Raw genomic sequence first — 23,652 nt, forward strand, 5'->3', positions numbered from 1 at the left:
CACGAGACACAGCGGAGGGAGAGGGGCTCCACCGAGAAGCCTTCTGCTGCCAGAGGGGACTGGTGGGCAGAGCAACAGTAGGGGGCGGGGTGCCAGTCACAAATATGAGGTATTACTTAAAGTTCCCGGAACATGGAGTGCACAGATAAGTGGGTGCAAGCTATTCTGAAATTTGTGCGTGAACTTTTCCATGAACACATTCCCATGAACTTCTTGAAGACTGCACATGCTTACAAAATGATATAAATAGAAGACACCTCAACTACACCTTAAAATCCCCACTAAAGGCACACAGTGCACACGGAGTAAGCATTTCCATTTATGCTCACCCTCAGGGCTGAAGGCCGACCCCGGGTCCCATTCCTGGCAGTTTTACCTGCGGGGAGCTGACTGGGAGGTGGCTGCGTGCTGGCTCCAGGGAGGGGAGGCGAGCTGGCCCCTGCGGGCGCGGCCCCCTGCGCAGGGCTCACGCCGGTCAGAGTCCCTGTGGGCAGCGGCTGGCCCCTCTTTAAGAGCTGCTTCTGTTCTTGCTGGCGGAAGCGTGGCGGCACCTCGCGAGGCAGGTAGCGTGAGGCAGCTGGCTGCTGGCTGCTGGCTGCTGCGCGTTTGCCATTGCTGCTGCTGCAGATGGTGCTGGTGCAAGTCCTGCTGCCGGCACTGGCAGGCTGGGGCTGGCTCGGACAGGTCTTAGTAGGTTCTGGCACTAAAAGGAACAAAAGGCAAAAGAACTCAACACTGAGTAACACCTCCTTAAAATCCAATCCAAATCAAGGAAAACAAAACAAAACAAAACTGAAACATGGTTATGACAGCCCAATGCTCCGGAACTAAAACTGGACGCTAGGCTGTGGGCCCACCAGGTCTTGGGGACCCACCTTCTGGAGGGGGTGAGGCAGTGGTTGCTCATGGGTGGCGGGGTCGTCTGGCCCAGAGGCTGTCTTCACCCTTGGCTATATACATATATATCATTTCCGGGGCGGGGGGCCGGCCCCCCAGAGTCCCGGGGTCTGAGTCTCAGCTCTGCCCAACCTGGCTTCCCAGCAGCAGCACACAGTCTGGCACACAGCCGGCTAACTCGGGTTCCGGGGTCCCTGGCACCCACGTGGGCACCCTTCACTGCACTCCTGGGTCTAGGCTTCGCCTTAGGCCAGTCCCAGCCGCTGCAGGCTTTCGGGGAGTGAACCAGCAAATGACAGATCTGTGTCTGTCTCTGACAGGAGAAATTTCAAAACAAAAAGAGAAGAATCACCTGAGGGCCTGCTCAAGCCCACACTCTCTGGAGGCCAGGCCTTTGCTGCTTGCCCCAGGCCACCCCGTGGCCAGGTCTCTGCACCGTGTGCATAAAGTGAGGCCACGTGAGTTCGCACAGATTTCCACTCTAATTCTGAGCAAGTGTCTAGCAGCTGACCGAGAAAGACGCAGCGCTGTGGGATTTCAGTGCTGCTGGGTGCGGGTGGTGTGTGTGTTGGAGGGGAGGAGGGGTCAGCAGCGAGGCAGCAGTGGCGACGCGCAAGTCCTGGGAGAAGGGCCACGGCTGTCAGGCAGCTGCACCAGCATGGGGCTGACCACCCCGCCAGAATTTCAGCCCCCACACCCACGCATGAAAGGACCCTGAACAGTGACCCTGCGAGCCTGTGTGTCCACTGCAGCAGTCTCGCCCCTTCCACCCTGACAGCAGCCACCGCTATCCAGAATGTTCCATGGAACCTTTTTTAGGATTTCGTTTCCATTTAACACACCAATGTCTTCAGTCTCAACGCTGAGTAAAAGCCATGCACAATGTGAGCTACCCCTACTTCCGCGTCGCTCTTGTACGAGTGGCACTGGACACACCGTCAGCACCAGGGCCTGCGGCGCTGTCGGCTCATCTGGCTGCAGTCCGTCCCTCACGACACAGTCTGCGCACTCCGCATCCTTGGGGCCTCCATGTCCTGCCCCCTCTTGGTGGCCTCGTTCCTGCACGGGGCTGCACTGCTCTCGGCACTCGGGCTCCGGTCACTAAGTCACTCAGGAACCCACGCAGGGCAGTGAAGGGATGAGAACGTGTCTCACAATCTAAAGGATGCAGGGAAAAACCCAAGGAAGACGTGGAGGGGCCACACGTGGCGTGTGCAGTCCGCAGTGTCTGCCCCCTGGCATTCAGGGCATCAGTCAGCTTTCACTGCCAAACAGAAATCAGCGGCAACGTCAGGCCAGCCAGGCAAAATCTTGGGTAGGCGCTGCTTTCTTTTAAGAAACAAATAATAAGCAGCTACTTGAATGGTCTACTCCCTGTCTTGTGCCCAGGTGGAACCAGCGCCTTCTTTGAGAACACAGACTGCGAAGCTGAGATGGTGCCAGCAGGCCGGGCACGCACAGGCGACACGCGGAGGTCTCTCGGGGTCGCAGCCTGGCCCCCACGGCTGTCCTGGAAAAGCCATCCGCTCGGCTCCACAGACGCCAGAGGCCCACAGCAGCCCGGCAGCACCTTCCAGTGTGGAGCAGCCTGGACGCAGTGGCCCACCTGACAGGTCTCCCATGGGGCTGTCCCAGCAGCACCTCTGCTGTCACTTGCTGCCTCCCAGGAAGCGGGGTCGCTGAGTCAGCACTGACGTGGCCCGTGGCTGTCCCCAGCAGTGCCTTGCCATGTGCTACCTGCTCCCGCTGGCTAGACTTCTGCAAGACACATGTGTGTCTCATGTTTGGGACTTGCACAGTATTTCTACGGGATGGAACCTAGTTTAGAGATTGTAGTATCTTCTTCAAAGAGAAAATTTTGAGCTGGTTTCTCAGAATCATAATACACTCATCAGTTATGTCTCCATAAAGGTCCAAGGCGGAACAGCTTGTGGCGGACGGCAGGCCCAAGCTCCCCTTACAACCAGTGCTCAACACCACCTGCAGCATGCTGGCTCAGACAGGAGCAGGTGACCCGTGAGTGCTTTGACGGACAGAGCCCCAGGCCCCAGGGCTGTCACACAGCCACCGTGCGTGACGCGGGCCCAGCCCTGTCCCGGGACGCTCAGGCATTCTCTCTGCACTGAAAGGAAGGCCCCCTCCCTCAGTGAAGCAGGCAGCAGGGACCAAGAACACGGAGCTGCCAACTCAACCTCCAGCTCTCCTACATGACGCAGTGAACAACTTCCTCTGGTTTAAACAACTACTTTTTGAATCCTGGACATTAACTGCCACCTTAAAAAGTCCCTAATAAGTGGAGATCCCCAAAACTTAGCTCTATTCTTGTAATCTGGGTAAGTCAAACGGGCAATTTTTGATTAGTCGTCAACTTTCTTCAGGTCCAAACTCAGACTCTCCAGCAGCTGGGACACCGAGTCGTCATTCTGACACTGTCCTAGGCAGATGGCGAGATGGCCTCTTCCTGGCACGCAGGGCGCCACGCAGCACAGGACAGCAGTGGGGTGTTGCTTCTGGAGTACCAACAAACCCTTGATTTTCTTGAGGAAAAGGGCAGCCACTGAGTTACTTCACAGCTAACAACACAAAGCTTTCAACAAACTGGAAATTCTTGCCACCTAATAATGTATTTTTAAAATAAGGGCGACATCTGCTGGTGAAAAGGCAGAAGTCAAACAATTTTATTTCCTGTTTTCAGGTAAAATGCTCAAATGGTGTAGTTCTAACTGGGCCAGCCAGCCAGATTCAAAATCACTCCCAGCACTTTTCTAAAACCCTGGGCGCTGACAGCAGGCAAGCGAGGTTCATCCACCCCACGGGCACTTGGAGGCCTCCCAAATGTGACACCTCCACTGGGCCTGTGTCCCCAGGCTCCCAGACCTTGCAGTGTCCACCTCCGCCTGGCCTCACTGGCCATCTCGCCAGGCCTGAGCCTTACAGCTAGCTGCTCCCAACGCCGTCTAACGCCTCACTGTCAGCGTTCCTCACTTGCCCCGTGCCAGCCCACCCTTCAAAGCCAACTTCCCCACTATCTCAGATGCAGTAATGGGAACTTCCACCCACTCATGCAGAAGCCCCAGAGCCAAAGGCTCTGTCTCATCTGCCTTTCACGTAGAGAAATATTCCTGGACCCGGCATGGTGGCCTAACAGCTAAAGTCCTCGCCTTGAACGCACTGGGATCCCATTTGGGCGCCGGTTCTAGTCCAGGCAGCTCCACTTCCCATTCAGCTTCCTGCCCGTGGCCTGGGAGAGCAGTCAAGGACGGCCCGAAGCCTTGGGATCCTGCACCCACATGGGAGACCGGGAAGAGGCACTAGGCTCCTAGCTTTGGATTAGCGTAGCACCAGCTGTTGTGGTCACTTTGGGAGTGAATCATCGGACGAAGATCTTCCTCTCTATCTCTCCTCCTCTCTGTACAACTGAGTTTCCAATAAAAAGAAAATAAATCTTTAAAAATGAATACATCTTTAAGATAAAAGAAGAAATACTCCCTTTTTCTAGCAAAGGTTTTAGTACACACAATAAACGCAGCTGTCCTGAGCTGTAGGGGTTCTCGGACGTATTACCCTCAATCCTTGCCGAGCCTGTCTGTCCTAAGCGCTGTCCTCGGACATGCACAAGTTGCCTTCTGTAATACATCTCTCCATGTGTGTTAATAAAAAAAAAATTGTGAAACATAAGAATCCTAAATATTTTCCAGCAAATGTACAGAATCCTGTATACAAACTGCCAGAAGAGGGAGCCCAAATCCAGCTACTCCAGGGTCCAGAGAAACACACCCAGGTCCAAGCAGACTTTTTTTTTTTTAAGAGTTATTTATTTTTATTACAAAGTCAGATATACAGAGAGAAGGAGAGACAGAGAGGAAGATCTCCCATCCGATGATTCACTCCCCAAGTGAGCAGCAACGGGCCGGTGCTGTGCCGATCTGATGCCGGGAACCTGGAACCTCTTCCAGGTCTCCCACACGGGCACAGGCTCCCAAAGCTTTTAGGTTGTCTTCGGCTGCTTTCCCAGGCCACAAGCAGGGAGCTGGACGGGAAGTGGAGCTGCCGGGATTAGAACTGGCGCCCATATGGGATCCCGGTGCATTCAAGGAGAGGACTTTAGCCGCTAGGCCATGCCGCCGGGGCCCCCAAGCAGACTTCTAAACCCTTGCTTCACTGTCAGTTAGCAAGGGGAACCTGCCCCAGCTCGGGGCCCTGCATGTTGGGCATCCCCCAGCCAGGCTTACAGCTTCCTCTCCCTCCCTAACTTGCCACCCCTGCTGCCCCAGCTTTGTGACTGGCTAGTTGAAGAATGCCACCCTGTTCCCTCCACTGTCCAGTGTCTGCAAATGCTGCTCCTTCTCTACCCGCCTGTCACCCTGGCCTCACCAGGCTCTGGTCACCCCAGCAGTGCCCTGGGCCTTCCTCTAGCTCCCACTCTCCTTGTGGTTCCTGCACCTCATGCTAGCATCACTCCCCTCCCCCGACCTGCCAGCAGCCATCCTAGTAGCCAAACCATGGTAAAATTGAGTTAACAGATAAATTTATCTTGGATCCCAGACATTGGCTAGGTGTTTAAAAAAAATCCCACGTGATGCCTGGCTCCGGATCTGCTTCCTTGAGCCTGGGTGAGAACAAGGCAGGGCCACATCTGCCCCGGCCTTCTCACCTGCCCAGTTTCAAGCAACATGTGTGCCAAGGTAGGCCTCGGACCACTCTCCTGCAGGGATGGCCGTCAGCCCTCTGAGTTACTCATTCTAACCTGGGCAGAGGTCAGGGCAAGTGTCTGGCCTAGCTCAAGATGCCTGCATCCCACACCGGAATGCCTGGCTCCTGCCTGGCCCAGCCGAGGAGCACTGGGGCCATCTGGAGGCTGAACCAGAAGATGGCAGCTCTGTCTCTTTTAGCCACTCAAAAACAAACAAAAACTGTGTAAAGAGCCAGGATAAAGCAATTCATGATTACTACACGGTAAGTAATTTTTCATTTGAGGAGAAAATACAGTGATAGAATATAGCTGCTACTGAATCAAATCATAAAAACTTCAGACTTCTCACGAGGTGATCCATACGAGCCAGACAACAGCAGAGGGCTGGCGGTGATGCCCTGGAGGGCTGGCGCGGCCCCTGCGAGGTGCACACACAACAGCGACCACCGTCCGCCAGGCCGCAGTGAGCAAGAAGTGGGGTCACCCGATGGGCCTTCTTCCTCACAAATTCGCTTAGTCTTTTTTTTTTTTAAAGATTTATTCATTTTATTACAGCCAGATATACACAGAGGAGGAGAGACAGAGAGGAAGATCTTCAGTCCGATGATTCACTCCCCAAGAGAGCCGCAACGGGCCGGTGCGCGCCGATCCGTGCCAATCCGAAGCCGGGAACCAGGAACCTCTTCCGGGTCTCCCACACAGGTGCAGGGTCCCAATGCATTGGGCCGTCCTCGACTGCTTTCCCAGGCCACAAGCAAGGAGATGGTGTTTTTTAAATTTTATTTTAACAAGCGATAACAGGTCCCAGTTCAACCCACTCTCTCATCGTGGTGCTCTCTCACTGGGGCCTCCGTGGGGGTCAGAGTGAGATGAAGGGGCTGGCAGTGTGGCTTCCTGTGGTCCATTCAGAACCAGCACAGGATAGGGATGCCAAAGTCAGCAGGACAAACAACGACAGTACCCACTAAGACAGTTAGCCAACTCTGGACATGGGGGACAGAGGGAAAACCTTGCACACGTCATAAGTGGGGACAGAGGGAAAACCTTGCACACGTCATAAGCCAAGCAAGGAGACAGAGTCTAACTCTCCTCTGTTAAGACTATTTGGCGGGCCCGGCGGCGTGGCCTAGCGGTTAGTCCTCGCCTTGAAAGCCCCGGGATCCCATATGGGCGCCGGTTCTAATCCCAGCAGCTCCACTTCCCATCCAGCTCCCTGCTTATGGCCTGGGAAAGCAGGAGAGGACGGCCCAAGGCATTGGGACCCTGCACCCGTGTGGGAGACCCGGAAGAGGTTCCAGGTTCCTGGCTCGTGGCTTCGGATTGGCACAGCACCGGCCATTGCCCTCAGTGAATCATCGGACGAAAGATCTTCCTCTCTATCTCTCCTCCTCTCGGTATATCCGACTTTGTAATAAAAATAAAATAAATCTTTAAAAAAAAAAAAAAAGAAAGCTAATACAGCACTCTTCAGGGATTTTTAGATTAACAATGCCAATGAGACACTAATGTAAAACCAGCGATAAAGGAAGGTTTTCACAATGAATAACAGAAAATAGATACAAAGACAATATTAAGTTCTTTGTTTTTAACTATCAACTAAGAAATACAGCCACCTCATTAGTTAATTTGCTGCCACCATCACAGGTACCCAACCCTGCAAGCCTAACAGACTTACCTTTGGTTTTTGGATCAGCAGCCTGAAAAAAAAAAGCACACATTCCTTAGGAATGGCAGCAGAACACATGCAACCGCACACGTTCATACAGTAAACTTTAACACTGCAAGTTTTCAAAAGAATTTCTTTGCTCACTTAATTTGTTCATATGCTACTGATTACATGCAATGACAATCTAACGACAAAAAAATTCTATCTGCAAGTTCATTTCAGTGGTGTAGTCTAAATCATACATAAATTTCTAAATCATACATAGTTTCTTCTATTTTACATGCCATAAAATCCAAGCCTGCCTGTAAGGTTGAGTCTGCACAAAAGCATTGATACAGCTGCAAAAATCATTTGTAGCCTTCTGGGGAGATGCACAGGCCTCAGCTGAGGGCAACCCCATGTATACCCTCCCCTGGCTATCAGAACGGGAGGCCCCTTGGGACCCCAGGAGAGTGGGGACCCCAGGGCAGGGGGGACCCCAGGGCAGTGAGGACCCCAGGGCAGTGAGGACCCCAGGGCAGTGAGGACCCCAGGGCAGGGGGGACCCCAGGGCAGGGGGGACCCCAGGGCAGTGAGGACCCCAGGGCAGGGGGAACCCCAGGGCAGTGAGGACCCCAGGGCAGGGGGGACCCCAGGGCAGTGAGGACCCCAGGGCAGCAAACCTTTTTCTGAGCACCTTCCTTCTTCTTCTTTTCTTCCTGCTTTTTCTTTTTCTTTTCTTCCATCAAATGTTCCTCTTCTTGTGTTTCTTGTTCCTTCTCCCTAGTAAATCCAGAAAGTAAGATATTAGCATGGAATCTATTTTCTAATTTTCATTTTTATTTGAAAGGTAGGAAGACAGAGACAAGAGAGCTCTTCCACCCGCTGGGTCACTGCTGCAGGCCCACAGTGGCCAGGGCTAGGCCAGAGCCTGAGCTCCAGTCGGCTCTCCCACGCGGAGCCAGGGCTCCAAGCTGAGCTGTCCTGGGGGTGGACTTGGGACTCAAGCCTAGTACTCTGACAGGTGTCCCAAGCGGCATCTCAGAGGCCCAAGGTGACAGATGCCTGCCCTAGGTGCCCATTTAAAACCAAACAACAAAGACCACTGGCTGTGTGCAGGCAGTTTGTGTACGGAATCAGAGGACACTGCGAGGGTGTCCTGGAAACGGATTCTGACTCCACACGACAGCAGCCTGGGCACCTACTGCTCTGCTGGCTCAGCTGCCTCAGTCATTCAGGGCACATCCGTCGCACACCAGCCTGCCACAACTCCACTGCCCACTGCTGTCCTGGGGGTACCAGGTGCCCACTAAGGTTATCACGGAGGTCTAGGTTCCAACCATGGAGGAGACGCTTAGGCACACTGCACTCACACGCTCACTGAAAACATTCCTACAGAGCGTGGGCTGCTGCAGAGAGCCTCTGGAACTGACACAAGGCAGCTCTCAGCCGCCGCATGCCAGGGCTCGAGAGTCACTAAGGAGTTGGTGGCTTGTGTGGGATGATGTCAGTTACCTGGTTACTCCTGGCAGCTCCAAATTCACCCTTCAGCATGTGCTCTGTAATATGGCAACAGCACCTTTTAGTATGTTTGAAAAGTGGGCACAGCATGGAACTTTCTCCATGGAGGGACACTGCAGGAGGAGGCAGTCCTCCTATTGTTTCTGTCAGCAGGTGGGTATGAGACCATCTAGTGATGGGCCCAGCACAGTGGGTCTCTCAGCAACCTTGTAGCTCAGACATGGTCCCCTGTGAGCCCCAGCCCCATCCCTCTCCCCTGTGGTCCTCTCTGTTCTGGGCCTGATGTGCTAAGATACCCCACTTCCCTGCAAGTCCACAGGCTTGGCTGGCTGTGTGGTGTGAGGGATGCCAATGGGGAGTGCCAAGGTGAACCCTGGGGTGCTCTTCCACCTAGGCCTTCTAGCGGAGCTCGCCTGCCTCCTGCTTCTGGGGATCACCCTTCATCACAGCTCCGGCTTTGTGCTGACCGGGCCAGACTGGTGCGGAGGGAGGAGGAGTTCACAGCATGCACAAAGCCTCAGCAACATTTTTTGTTGTTTGTCATAAATAAATTTAAGAAATTAACATCTAGTCAAATTAAATACATTCATGGGGGGAAAAATCGCATACAAAAGACCACAGTCAAAAGTTAGGCCACCCTTTTCCCATGTTCATGGGTTCTCTCATTCGGTCAACTCCTGTTAGCTGCTTCCTGAACAGCTCGCATGTAGGATCCTGGCACTTTCAATGTGAGGATTTAGTCACTGAGTCTGGACCCTTCATTTAACTCTTCAAATAAATCCTTTTCTTTTCTTTTTTAAAGACTTCTTTCTAGCAGACTGGCTCTAGAATCTCCTTCGTGGTTACTGCTGGGAAGATACAGCTGCCATGAGGCCGACTCCCTGCAGCTAGCATCCCCCACGGCTGCCTCCTGTGCAGACTCAGCCCTGGCCTCGCGAGGACTCAGCCGCATCCAGCTTCCTGAGCCAGGCACCATGACAGTAACTGGAAATGCTCTCAGCCACTGAGTTGGTTCTACAGTACAGAAAACCAACCCAGGTCATGGCCTAGGCCTGGGTGCTGGCCAGGATGGGCGAAATCCCCTATCGCCTCTCTTTCCCACTGATTTGCCACAATAAACACCCCCGAAACAAAGAACATACAAACAAACACACAAACTAAAAAATAAACACAGCCGGACTGTGAGAGTAAACTTAGCAGTGGGAGTGGGCCAGGGTGCACAGGCAGGTGGCTACAGGGAGGAGGGCCCTGGGGAGACCCACGGACCTTCGCCATTTGGGGCTCCACTCTGAGCTGTGCGTGCCTGCATCAGGCTCGGCTCTGAGACACACACCACAATTTCACCCTCACACCACCTCGCCAGCAGTGCAGCTGCGGGCCTGCCTGGGCTCCTCCCTGAGCCTGGCGCCACTGGCTGCAGGGGGCTGACCTCGGCCTGCACTGCGTTCTGCAAGGGCTGTGAAACGCTGCTGTGGGCTGAGGAGACAGCACAAGAGGGGTTGGTCTCAGCGCATTAAAAGGGAACCTGGGTCTGATTTTCATGTTTGTGCTAAAAAACAAACAAACAGGGTTCGGGCCTTGGGATTCGGGGGCAACTGCCGCTCCTCAGTGTGGCGGCTGTGGGGGGTGCCCCTGCCGGGTCGGACCCAATGCTGGGGGCTCACGCCAAAGACACTGCCGCAAGGCAGTGAACGAGTCCTCGGCCTCATCCAGGACCCAAGAGAGCTCATTCCTCAGGGTAAGTGCGCCATGAGGGAACTTGGGAACTGGCTTAAAATTCCTAGCTCCACCCAGCTGCTAATATCTGGCAGCTAGGTGAGTTTGGGAGGGGTTCGGGCCTTGGGATTTGGGGGCAACTGCCGCTCCTCACAGTGTGGCGGCTGTGGGGGTGCCCCTGCCGGGTCGGACCCAATGCTGGGGGCTCACGCCAAAGACACTGCCGCAAGGCAGTGAACGAGTCCTCGGCCTCATCCAGGGCGGCCAGTGCACCATGTGGTGCCAGGCTTTGCCTGCTGGCCTCCTGGCCGGGGAGCTCTGGGGTAATGGATGTCCGAATTGCTGCTTAGATAGCTCTAGGGTGACCCCACTGTTTCTGGGTTCTGAGTCAATCCTAAAGATTCCCAACGCCAGTAACTCTTCTTTTGGAGAACTTCTAATCACTCAATAATGCTGAGCTTTGAACACCTATAATGCAAAAGATAAGCCCCGGATTGTCTAGCAGGATATTTTTTTGCCTGACATGATGTTGGTTCAGGAGACTGGTCACATTAGGCAGGTCCATAATTTTTAACTAGCACTCTAGAACCTTATCCTGGGGTGGACTCTGTGCAGGATGTGTGGGCCACACCCTGTAGAAAGTTTGGCCCCACTGGTAAACCTAAATTTTAGGTGGTTATGGACTAAGCTAGGTGTGACCAAGGAGCCTGCCATCAATCACAGGTAAAGGGATCCGCCATAGACTGGACTGGGCAAGGCAGCAGCACCCAAATGTGCATCCTGAATAGGCTGTGGGATGGGCCGGGCTGCAACATTCACCAGCTCATACAAGGCCAAATGGGAGGCCAGAGTACACCGGCCACTGGCCTAAAAACCAATGGCATGTATGTAAACTGGGTTTGGGAGTGGATCAAGTGGAGGTACTTGGGAAGCTCCCCTGGCGAGTCATAGCTCTCGCTGGTGAACACGCCGTCCAGATCTGGGGGTCAGACTAGCAGGGCATAGTAGCTCCAAAATGTGTAAATTGGTAATGGAACGTAATGTAATGGCAGGACTGAGCAAACCTTTGTCTACAAGCAAAACTAGAAACCAGCATGGAACACAGGTCATACCGAGCTAGGCTCTTTCACCTACTGGTCCTCAGAGCAACCACGGGCAGATGCATGATTTACAGCTAGGAACAAGCCCAATCGGGGAGGTAACGGGACACCCTAACTAGGTTGAGGTTCCCACCAAGGGGCGTATGTGCTAGAATTGGGGCTGTGTTCTATCTAGGAAACAGATGTAGTCACCCGAGGCACTAGTGTGGGCTGGGATTGGATGCACCAGGCCAGTTCAGACCCCAACACCATCTGGTGTTATGGAGAACCAGAGGGTAGATGTGGGACTGACTAGGCTGGGTCTCAACCCCCTACTGAGCCATGCGTGAGCTGTATGTGGGTATGGACGAGCCATGGCCGGGCTGAAACATCCAACAACAAGAACCAGAATGGGGTGAAAGCCAGCCAGGAAAAGCCACTGTTCCTGCTAGGACAGGAGGTGAACTGAGTTGGGTTAGCTCAAGGACCCCCTGGCATGTGCAAAACCTGCCATTGGGAGGGGTTCTGATGGAGGAGCCTGGGCAACTCCTCTGGCAGGACACAGTCCCTGCAGGTAAGCGCAAGAAGCATGATAGGAAACAGCCCAGAATAGGCCATGGAAAGTTTCCCACTGGCACACATTCGGCATGGGTCAGGGGCAGACCAGGCTGAATCAGTTCATCTCATCCACTGGCAAATCCGATCACCAGATCAGAGTGTGGGATGAGCCGGGTTTGGTCGCGACAAAACCAGTACACATTATGGAATGCCAGGGCGTGGTTGCCTGTACTGGATATGAATGCAGCACCCAACCAGCACATGTGAGATCCATGAAGGAAGGGAGGGGCAGAACTGGCGGGGGGATTAAGGGGCTGGTTCCCTCGCCGGACAGCTACTCCCACTGGAGAGCGTGGGCTGGGATAGAGACAGACTAGACTATGCAAGGCTACAACACTTGTGTGCTGCATGTGGAATAGATCAGGGAAAAGCCAGGCTGGGCTGATTATTCCTGCTGGTGCAAGCATAAATTAGAGTGGGTGAGGGATGTTTGGGCATAGCAGCAGAAGCTGGCACTGGGGACTAATTCTGTCAAGTCAAATCACAGAACCACCTAAAGAGTGCATAAACCGGGACAGAGAGACCTGGGAGGGAAAAAGTGGGTTCCCCCTTCTTGGGTCACTAGTCCCGTGGGAGGGCATGAAAACTAGGACGGGGGCTGGGATGGCTAGATAGAGAGGCACTCAACAACACCCGTGAGGGCTGGATGGTTGAGTTGGTTAGATAGAACTAAGCTTTAATACCCATTGACAAGTGCCAGAGCCAAATGGGATGGGGGACAGACTGGTCTTCTGCTACACATACTGGCAAACCAGGGTAGGGGGCGGGCCTGGTATGGGTTATCGTGGGTTGCCCCAACTAGGCTGCAGCTCCCACTGGTTAGTGTGAGGGCCGAGTACGTGCTGGGCAGAACCAGACTGGACTGCAACACCCATTGGTTCCAGTGCAACTCGGGACTGAAAACAGAACCAACCCAGCAATTGCAACCACCAGCTGATCAGGGTGATGGACTGTGCCGGGCCCTGTGCTTGCTAGAACATGCAAGAAACTAGTCTGGGAATACCTCAAAGTTTCTTTGGAGATCTCCCCAATCGAACTGCTGGACTCAGAACTCTAACCAAGAAAAGACAGAAGACAGAGCAGATCAATCATTCATCTCAGCTATATGTTGGCAGCGAAAAATGGGGCAAACGGAGACTTTATGATGGACCATATCAATCAGTGGACGACCTCATCGAGCGAAACTGGCAGCGATTCATAACTGGAGAACTATTAACACCACTCGAGCACATATCTCAGAGCATGCCCCACATCCGGGACTTGGGGTGGGCGGGAAACCGGGTGGGGCTTCTCCCTCAATATCCCCCTTTACCTCAGATACAAGATGGAAACAATATGGACATAATAGTATTACCCACTTCCCTATCCCCCTGAACCTTTTTTTTTCTTTTTCTTTCTTTAACTGTAATTAACTATGTAAAGATTGTCAACAACAATACAATAAAATAGATTATATAAAAAACAAACAAACAAACAAAAAAAACAATAAAAAACCAAATCAGAACAAGCGACAATCCTTTGGTCAGGAATGGTCTCAGTCTGAGTTTGCCAGACTTCTTTTCCCTAAGATTTATTTTATTTATTTGAACGTCAGAATTACAGGGAGAAACAGGTATCTTTCACCCGGTGGCCTGCTCTTCAGATGGCCTGGGCTGGGCCACCCCAAAGCTGGGGGCCAGGAGCTTTATCTGGGTCTCCCACATGTGTACAGGATACCAAGCACATGGGCCGACTTCTGCTGCTTTCCCAGGCACAATAGCAGGGAGCTGGATCAAAATGGAGTAGCCAAGATTTGAAGTGGCATCCATGTGGCATACCAATGTTTTACCAACCGCACGCACCCCAGGCCCAGCTCATCGTCCAGCCACTGGCACAGGTAGGCCCACTGCAGGTCCCAACACCGGTTCTCGGCACTGCGTTATCTTGCACTTGGCCTCTGTGCAGGACAAGCTGCTCAGTCTGTAGCACTCGGCCTTCCCGACCACCAGCCTGTCAGCAGCCCCTTCCCTTCTCCCTCCCAGCCCAGGAGCTTTCTGGGGCAGTGGCACTGGGGATGCAGTCTGTGGCTAACGAAGGGCCACCACAGACAGGGCCTGGACTCAGAGTTGACACTGGCCATGAATCCAACAGACCAAGAGGGCTGGATATCGCCAAAGCTATCACCCAGGTGGTCACAGAGAGCCTGAACATGCAGCCAACACCTAGATGGAGGCTAAGAGTGCAGACGAGGCCTCCGCCTCCTGGAGCTGGCGCCCACAAACTCAGAAACAAGTCAGCCCGCAGTGGGACCCCTGCACAGCCTGCCCCACCCTAGGCAGGACTGAGCGTGAGCCCATACCCAGCCAGCAAGACGCTCCCTGAAAGCAAAGCTCTGCACTCAAGTGGCACCCAGCTGCAACAGGCGCCTGGCACTGGCTGTGGACCTGCAAAGCCATCCCAGGGCATTTGCTGCCTCAGCCCCTGCGGGCCTGTCCTGGCTCCCCAACATCTCCTCCAATGTTGTCATTGTCTCACTTGCCACTCCTGCCACCCAAATTACACAGCTGCGCCCGCTGCCTGTATCCAAAGAATTCTGATAAACATAGCTTTATCAACATCCTTAACTGAGGCATACTCAGTAAAGATCATCTGTCTTAAAACTAATCGGGTTTAATTAAGTATTTTTATTACTACAAAGTTACCTTAGTGTAATTACAGTAATATGCTTAGTACAAGTATAGTTTTTAATTTTTAAACATTTATTTTATTTCTATTTGAAAGGTAGAGTTAGAGGAAGAGAAAGAGACAAAGAGAGCTCTTCCATCCACTGGTTCACTCCCCAAATGTCCACAATGGCTGGAGCAGACCCGCTCTAAAGCCAGGAGCCAGGAGCTTCCTCCAGGTCTCCCATGCTAAATTTAGGGTCCCCAAGCCTTGGGTCATCCTCTGCTGTTTTCCTAGACCATTAGCAGGGAGCTGGATCAGAAGTAGAGGAGCTGGGACAGGGACCAACGTCCACATTGGATGGCAGTGCTGCAGACAAACGATTAGCCTGCTATGCTCCACTCCGAGTATAACTCTTTCATCTAAAATTACTTGTGTTCATTTTAATTTGAAGGGCAGACACACACACACAGTTTGGGCTGGACCAGCCAAAGTCAAGAGCCAACCACTGCCTCTGAGCCTCCCCTGTGGACGGCAGGGGCACGTTCCTGATGTGTGCAGTCAGGAAGTGGTGGGAGGACCTGAACGAGCGCTCTGCTGTGGCTATGGGCTTCCTGCTGCACACGCCTTCTCCCGGTCAATGCATCAGCACAGTCAACACGCTTCCAAGGACCCAGCGATTCCAGCTAGCGTCTCGCACAGTTGTCCTTGCTGACCCGCTCTAGCACACACACTGAGGGGTGCTGAACCACCTCAAAATGTCCTTCAGCACGACCAGAGGCCAGCGTGCTGGGTGTCCGGAGTGTCTCCTTCCAACTCCTCACGCCTCTGCAGGCAGGGAGCCGTGCTGGCACTTACAGCCTCTTGGCGCCCCACTCTGTGAAAACCCATCTGTGGCCTCTAACAAGTTTCCTTGACAGCCCACAGCTTGTCCAGCTTGTCCAAGTGTCTTGCTTCCTAGCTCTGGATGCCCCAGGCGGGCCTGAGCAGGTGGCCCTGGAAGTAACGGCCTTTACCACAGGGAAGAGGTTTCCACCAAGTTCTCTCTACACAGCATCACAGCAACCTCTCTACATCCCCAGCCCCAGCTGTGGGCCCTGCAGCGAGGCCAGGGCCTTGACCTTGGTGGCTCCTCCCGTGTGGCCTCTGCACCCTGGACAGCAGTGCTCCTTATAGTCGCTCTGCTATCATCTCTGAAGTTCTCTTTACCTCTCTCTAGCCAGCCCCTTATTACTCTGAGTCCTTGTGGCAGTCAACAATCTTTACAACTTGTTTATGCACTTACCATTTTGTTCGCGGGGCTGAGACCCACTGCTAGCCAGGGCTGGCCAGCTGCAGCTGTGTGCAGGACCCATCATCTGCTGCCTGCCGGGGAATGCAGGCATTTCAAGTGGCATCCTGCTGGCAGTGCCACATGCCTACCCAAGCTCTCACAGTCCACATTACTGCATGGTCTCTCTCCCGGGTAAGGACACGCAAAATAGAGCCTATTCCAAACTTGCCACCAAATGAAAACTTTTGGTCCCAGTGCAGTGGCCTAGCAGCTAAAATCCTTGCCTTGAATGCACCAGGATCCCATATGGGCATCGGTTCTAATCCCAGCAGCTCCACTTCCCATCCAGCTCTCTGCTTGTGGCCTGGGGAAGCAGTGGAGGATGGCCCAAAGCCTTGGGACCCTGCATCCGCGTGGGAGACCTGGAGGAAGTTCCTGGATCCTGGCTTCTGATTGGCGCAGCACCAGCTGTTGGGGAGTGAATCATCGGACGGAAGATCTTCCTCTCTGTCTCTCCTCCTCTCTGTATATCTGACTTTGCAATAAAAATAAATAAATCCTTAAAAACAGTGAAAACTTTTTAAAATTCATAGTTGAGCCACCAGGAGGGGAGCTGTCTGCCTGAGGGTTATATGACACTAATGAATCAGTGGCACATTTGGTCTGAGCCTGCCTAGGCAACTATCGGCTGGATTCAACATCCAGTAAGTCTATAGCAGCCCAATTTTTAAGCTGATCATTTCGTATGGCCCCTGAATGATGATATAAATACCCAAATGGTTCCACACCCTTCAATGAATAAACACCGCGAGGTACAAAATCACCAGCCGACTCTGACAGCCCCCAGATACCAAACACGACGGAGCCTCTGCAAGCCACCTGCCCTCACAAGAGCGCCACAGCCCACAACTTACAGAAGATCAGTGCAACCTGAAAACTGTGTTCCTTCATGATCTTGAAAGGACAGGGTGCCAGTGCCACAGTCACCTCGCCGCCAAGATGAGGGAGTGGGGCCAGGGCCGCTCTCAGGGGAGGACTACACTGCAGACGCTCCCTGGGAACTTCCTGCCAAAGATGCAGCAATTCTGGGCGCTAAAGGTGCTGCAAGTGCATGGACTCGGCGCCAGCAGCCACAGCCCAAGCTGTGCTCAAAGCTGCATTCTGACTTGGGAGAACAGGTGAGCGTACAAGAGCCGGGCCGAAACAGCTTGGTGACAATCTGCACAAGGGGAAGGCAAACACAAAGAGATGACACCACCACCCACTCGCTCCTTGAGTCCAGGGCTGTGCGGGGGCAACAGGAGGCTGTGCTGTTGCACAGTGGGAGGCCTGCAACCCACACCACAGTGCCTAGGTTCAAGTCCCACCTCCACCTGCAAACCGGCTTCCTTGTGCTAACGCACAGGGGAGGTGGCAGCACACCATGGTTCCCTGAGGAGCTGGGCCTTTCCATCCACAGGGAGAGCCGGCTGGAGCTCCTGGCTCCCGCCTCGGGCTTCCGAGGCCTGGCTGTTGTATCTGGGGGGAGACCCAGCACATGAGTCACTCACTCCTATTGCTCTATCTTTTAAACAAATCTTTTTAAAAACATATGTATTGGAGCAATAAAGCTGATAAAGCAGTCAAGTATTTATCTGAAAAGTTTCTATAGTAGAAGATAATAGATAATCAAAAAATTTTACCAATTATACTTTTTACAGGGAAAATGCAGAAATTGAGGTCTGTTGACCTGTCCTATAAAATCTAAAATCTAAAATATGAAAGTACTTCGGAAATGAGGAAGAAAATATAAATTACAGAACAAAACTTAATTTTCTATTTTATTTTCAAGCCCATGCCAAATTTAGATGGCAAAAAGAAGGCTGGAGAGAGATTCCAGAGGAGCTCCCGCAGTCTGGGTGCACGCTGCAGTGCCTGGTGTGACCTCGCGGCTCTCAGCACTCCGCTCTCCCAGCTGCCAGCTGCACCCCTAAAGTCCCTGCCTGGGGATTTCCGTCCTTCAGGAACGTCCCTGCTGTCCAGTGTGTAGGCCACATGGACTGTGTGCCTGACACCATGTCCAGGCACCAATCGCGAAGAGCAATCCTGTGACTCTCACAGTTAACCGGGCTTCTTCTCAAAAGTTTCAATTTTTTCATTTTGTTTTAAAGGTAGAGAGAGAATGATCTTCTGTGCTCGGGCTCACTCCCCACATGGCCGTTAGAGCCAGGGCTGGGCCAGCTGAACCGAGCAGCCATTAACTCTGTGTCTCTCACACGAGTGGCAAGGCGTCCCCGGGTGTGCAGGAAGCTGGGCAGCAGGCAGAGAAGCCAGTATTTGATCCAGGTATTCTCACTGGATGTGGGCAACCTAAACAAGAACTTAACCGCAGGGCCACATCTCCTACCCCCGACTCCTTATAAAAACACTAAGTCTGGAGTACCTCTTCCAAGGACTTAACAGAACCAGTACAGGACTGGATTACTGTATACCGAGAGCCAAGCTACAATCTGACCTACTTTTCCAAAGTCAGGGTTGGGGTGTGCCCCTGTGCCAGGAGTGTGCCCTGGATGGCTGCGCTCAGGCCCACAAGGGCGACGACAGGCTTCACTGGACCCGTCCTTGCAGCCTCCTGACAGAACTCTGGAGAGCCAAGGAAACTCCATCTTAAGCATGAAGGGTTTTGATGATTTTGTTTAAACCAAAGAAAAAAGAAATTTCAACAGAAAAAATGTCAGGCCAGCAGCCAGCTTGAGGTTACAGGTTTTGGGAAAACGAACAAGTTACTAGACAGCAAGTAATGGCAGTCTCTGAAAGCGAAGACCCAGGTCTCTTCAAAATACCCTTGCTGAGGCCTGATGTGACGGCTCAGCAGCTACATCCTTGCCTTGCATGTGCCAGGATCCCATATGGGCACTAGTTCGTGTCCTGGCTGCCCTACTTCCCATCTAGTTAGCTCCCTGCCGTGGCCTGGGAAAGCAGTAGATGATCTTAGTTTTGGAACTGCAGAGCCTAATCAACACAGTTTAGACAATGTGCTGGTTAGAGAAAGGAGGACACCCAGGGCACAGCGTCCTCAGTACGCTCTCCACAGCTCGGGCGGTGCCCTTGTCCCCAGAGTTCACTTAAGGACCCAAGTTCTTTTTACTCATTGAGGAATGAAAAGAGGAAAGGAAACAAAAATTGGTTTTTAAAAAAACTTTTAAAGTTATATTTTGAGAATTGTACTTATTTGAAAGGGAGTGACAGAGGAGCAGGAAGAACTAGCTTTAGGAGAGTGTTCCCACTGCCTGGGTCACTCCCCAGCTGCCTGCAGTGGCCGGCTGGGGGCTGGAGGCTGAAGGCTGCAGTTGGGAGTCCAGAACTCCAGGCCTGCCAACGAGCAGCAGGCACCCACCAGCTTGGCCAGTGTCCACTGCCTGCCTTCCAGGCACCTGCAGGAAGGAGCGCCTGAACGCAGACACGCAGCTGCAGAATGAACATGTCTGAACCATGGGCTTAATCACCAGGCTGAAAAATTGTCTTCATTTCCTTTTTGGTTCATGACCTGAAGTTTTAAATATTACCTCTGTTCACATCCAATTAATCAGATTGTACCCGCAGTTAGACACAGGAAGGCTGAAAAATTCCCAGGCCACTCACGGAGAACTCCCAGCAGGAGGAGAGGGTGAGGAGCAGTCTGTGGTCCCATGCCCACCCCGACAACTTCCACGCAGAGATGAAAATACGGTGTGACTTTTCTAAAACAAACAGGCGCGCACACACCCTCACATCTGAGCATGACAGACCAGAGGGCCTGGTCATCTCTTAGCCAGGGTGATCCCCTCAGTGCTCCCGCACGAGGAAGGCCCAGCACAGTGAACCCTCCTGCTGGACTTCAGATACAAAACACACTGGTACCTTGTGCAGCACTGGGAAAAGAAATACTGCCAATTCAACTCTGATACATAAGTTCCACTGACTGCACAATGAATATCAATTTTGGAGACATTAAAAATGGGAAAGTCCTTGTTAGGATAAACAAAACACAGACAGTTCCTTAAGCAACAAGTCTGAGATGGCAGGATGCCGACGGCAGAGGGCAGCACGCAGGGGCTGAAGGCACAGGGAGGGAGGGGAGAGAGAGCAGGGTGCAGACTCCACCTGCTGCTTCCCTCCCCAGAGGCACACAGCGGAGGCTGGGCCAGGGACAGGTCTGCCGTGTAGGTGACAGAAACCCAGGCACTGGGCCACCACCTACTGCTTCCCTCCCCAGGTGCCGACACCAGCGGAGGCTGGGCCGGGGACAGGTCTGCCGTGTAGGTGACAGAAACCCAGGCACTGGAACCCAGGCACTGGGCCACCACCTGCTGCTTCCCTCCCCAGAGGCACACAGTGGAGGCTGGGCCGGGGACAGGTCTCCTGTGTAGGTAACAGAAACCCAGGTACTGGGCCACCACCTGCTGCTTCCCTAGGCGCATGAGCAGGAAGCTGGGCCGGAAGCGGAGCAGCTAGGCCTTGAACCAGGCCATCTCATACAGGATGGGGCATGCCAGTGGTAGCTCAGCTCACAGTACCACAGTGCCTGCCCATGCCCCCACCCCCAACTGAACTTTGATAGATGCTATTAGGCCATTTTTTTAAAAAAAAAAGATTTATTTTTTTTAAAGATTCATTCATTTTATTACAGCCAGATATACACAGAGGAGGAGAGACAGAGAGGAAGATCTTCCGTCCAATGATTCACTCCCCAAGTGAGCCGCAATGGGCCGATGCACGCCGATCCGAAGCCGGGAACCTGGAACCTCTTCCGGGTACCCACGCAGGTGCAGTGTCCCAATGCATTGGGCCATCCTCAACTGCTTTCCCAGGCCACAAGCAGGGAGCTGGATGGGAAGTGGAGCTGCTGGGATTAGAACCGGCGCCCATATGGGATCCCGGGGCTTTCAAGGCGAGGACTTTAGCCGCTAGGCCACGCCGCTGTGCCCGATTTATTTTATTTTTATTGAAAGTCAGATATAGAGAGAGGAGGAGAGACAAAGAGGAAGATGTTCCATCTGTTAATATACTCCCCAAGTGGCCATAATGGCACAGCTGTGCTAATCCAAAGCCAGGAGCCTCTTCTGGGTCTCCCATGCAGGTGCAGGGTCCCAAAGCTTTGGGCCATCCTCAGGCCACAAGCAGGGAGCTGGATGGGAAGCAAGGATGCCGGGATTTGAACTGATGCCCACGTTGGATCCCGGCACGTGCAAGGCAGAGACTTTAGCTGCTAGGCTACCATGCCAGGCCCTCTTAGGCCATTTTATGACGATAATACAAACATATGAGTGTTTCAAGTTCACAGGAAATGGAATTACAAGATATGCTATTTTGGTGCAAAATTTTTTGAAATCCATGCAATCTGAATGGTATTCAAAAATTTGTGGAAAATGCATGTTACCAAAGAAACTATGCTTGGATTTCAAAGCTTTCTCTGCACAAAAATGCTCATCTTCAATTTCATTTTCCCATAAATGTCTTCATATATACTGAAGCCATGACTAACCCTTCACAAATTAAAAGAATAATAATTTTATAGGAAAGACAGAGCACTCCCCACACAACCCATTAATTACAGGTGAAGGCTCTGAGGAAGCAAGCCGAGCTCTGAAGGACCGGCTGAGGCAACCAGGGCCCGGCACAGACACCCCACAGAGGAAAGGCGGGACCAGCAGGTGACAAGCTGGCGACAGGGCTACATCAAGTCGGGACGACAGACCTGGGCACATCCTTACCGTGAAGGAAGCAAGAAGCAGCTACAGAACTTTGGGTAAAAAAAACTAAAAGCCATATTTGTGTTTCTAAAAACTCACTGTGGAGACCATGTGGGGAGTGGGGGAGAAGAGGATGAGGGTGGAGCCAACCAGGAGGCTCTACGTCTCTCCAACAGACAGGCTGGGTTGGGGAGTGATGATGACTTGGGGATGGAAAGCAGGGTTGCAGCATGCAGTAGGACCTGGTGACAAGTGGGGTGCAGGCTGAGGAAGAGGGAGGCCTTACAGGCAAGTCCTGGGACCGCGGGACAGACACTGGAGCCAGACGCACTGAGTGTGAGCAGCCTGAGACCAGAAACGGCCAGCAGCTGGCTGAAGGTGCCCCATCTGGGAGTTCAGGGGAAGGCTTGAAACCAGAGACCATCAGACAGCAATGCAGAGGGCTGGGTCAGAGACCAGGAAGGGCAGGAAGAGAAGAGAGGGTGGCGGAGACGGAGGCTCTGAACCCCGGGCTCGGGAGGAGGGCTCCATCCTGGGAGCGCCCGTTCATTTTTCACTCATCAATGACTTATTAATAACTGTCCACAGTAGGCCAGACTTGGCGTTAGGTATACAGACATCCAGTGCCAAGGTCATGAAGAGTTCACAGTCCAGGGGAGAAGTAAGGAAACCCAAGTACATGCAATTTCAGTTTGTGAAGAGCCACGCGGAAAATGAAACTGGCATGGACTCACACAGAGATCAGGAAGAGATCCCCACCAGGACAGAAGCTCCAGAGCAGTCCACTGATGCCTCAGCTTGGGAGCTGCTCCTGTGCTTGCAACAGTCCCAACACTGCATTCCTGTGGAGTAAGCTCTGGGACTACCTGAGGAAGCTCCCAGGTCACACAGGACGCAGACTCGGGGGTGCGGTGGGATGCCCAGCTCCGCCTCCACAGGTCTGGACACACCTCTACCCACCACAGGCTCACTGCAGGGATACTTCAAGGCAACAAGTAACTGCACGAAACGGCAGGATTCAAGCCAGCGGGCAGTGGGCACACTCTAGCCGCACGCACCCACTCCTTGGCGTGCACCCTGCACACAGAGCTCAGGGCTGCTCTGAGAAGCCAGAGCCAACCCAGCTGCCTGAGCAGGTGCCACTTGTATTCAGACCTATGCACCTGAGCATCTCTGAGGCCAAGGAACCAGAAACTTTCTTGAAAACTCACAAACTGTCATTTATTTTCAGGGCCAAGTGCCACAAAATAGAACTTAAACACTCAGCCCCAATGAATGCTGTCCACCACTGAACGAGCAACAGCCCTTCGAAGGACACTCAGGTTCTCACGGAGGGAGCTCAGCCAGATGCGTGTGGCGCTGCACAGGCTGAGGGAGGCAGAGGTATCTGACTTTGCAATAAAAATAAATAGATCTTCTTTTAAAAAAAAAGACTCAACCAGGGGACAAGTGTCCACGCACAGGGCTGCTGCCCAGTCCACCACCAGCTTCATCTAGCCTTTCAAATACTTAGCTTAGGGCAGTTTCAAAGATTGTTTTGGAAACTGGTTGAAATAATTATTCTTATGAAGTTCAGTTTTCTCCTGCCCACCCCCATTTTTAAAAAAGATTTATTTATTTTTATTGCAAAGTCAGATATTCAGAGAGGAGGAGAGACAGAGAGGAAGATCTTCCATCCGATGATTCACTCCCCAAGTGACTGCCAGCGGCTGGAGCTGCGCTGATCTGAAGCCAGGAGCCAGGACCTTCCTCCAGGTCTCCCACGTGGGTGCAGGGTCCCAAGGCTTTGGGCCGACTGCTTTCTCTGGCCACGAGCAGGGAGCTGGATGGGAAGTGGAGCTGCTGAGATTCGAACT

General features: G+C 52.9%; 1 protein-coding gene across 1 annotated transcript in view; it reads right to left on the reverse strand.

The window, feature by feature from the left end:
- TNRC6C (trinucleotide repeat containing adaptor 6C) overlaps positions 1-23,652 on the reverse strand; it is a 97,200-nt gene that overhangs the window by 49,617 nt on the left and 23,931 nt on the right. Inside the window, exons 2-4 of the mRNA XM_058676424.1 lie at positions 7,919-8,018; positions 7,266-7,287; positions 377-703 (exon numbers count right to left, since the gene is read on the reverse strand). Of these exons, the coding sequence (XP_058532407.1) occupies positions 377-703; positions 7,266-7,287; positions 7,919-7,981 (412 nt within the window). The 5' untranslated portion in view covers positions 7,982-8,018. The remainder of the gene's footprint in view (positions 1-376; positions 704-7,265; positions 7,288-7,918; positions 8,019-23,652) is intronic.

This window comes from Ochotona princeps, chromosome 17 (assembly GCF_030435755.1).
Source record: "Ochotona princeps isolate mOchPri1 chromosome 17, mOchPri1.hap1, whole genome shotgun sequence".
Taxonomy (NCBI): domain Eukaryota; kingdom Metazoa; phylum Chordata; class Mammalia; order Lagomorpha; family Ochotonidae; genus Ochotona; species Ochotona princeps.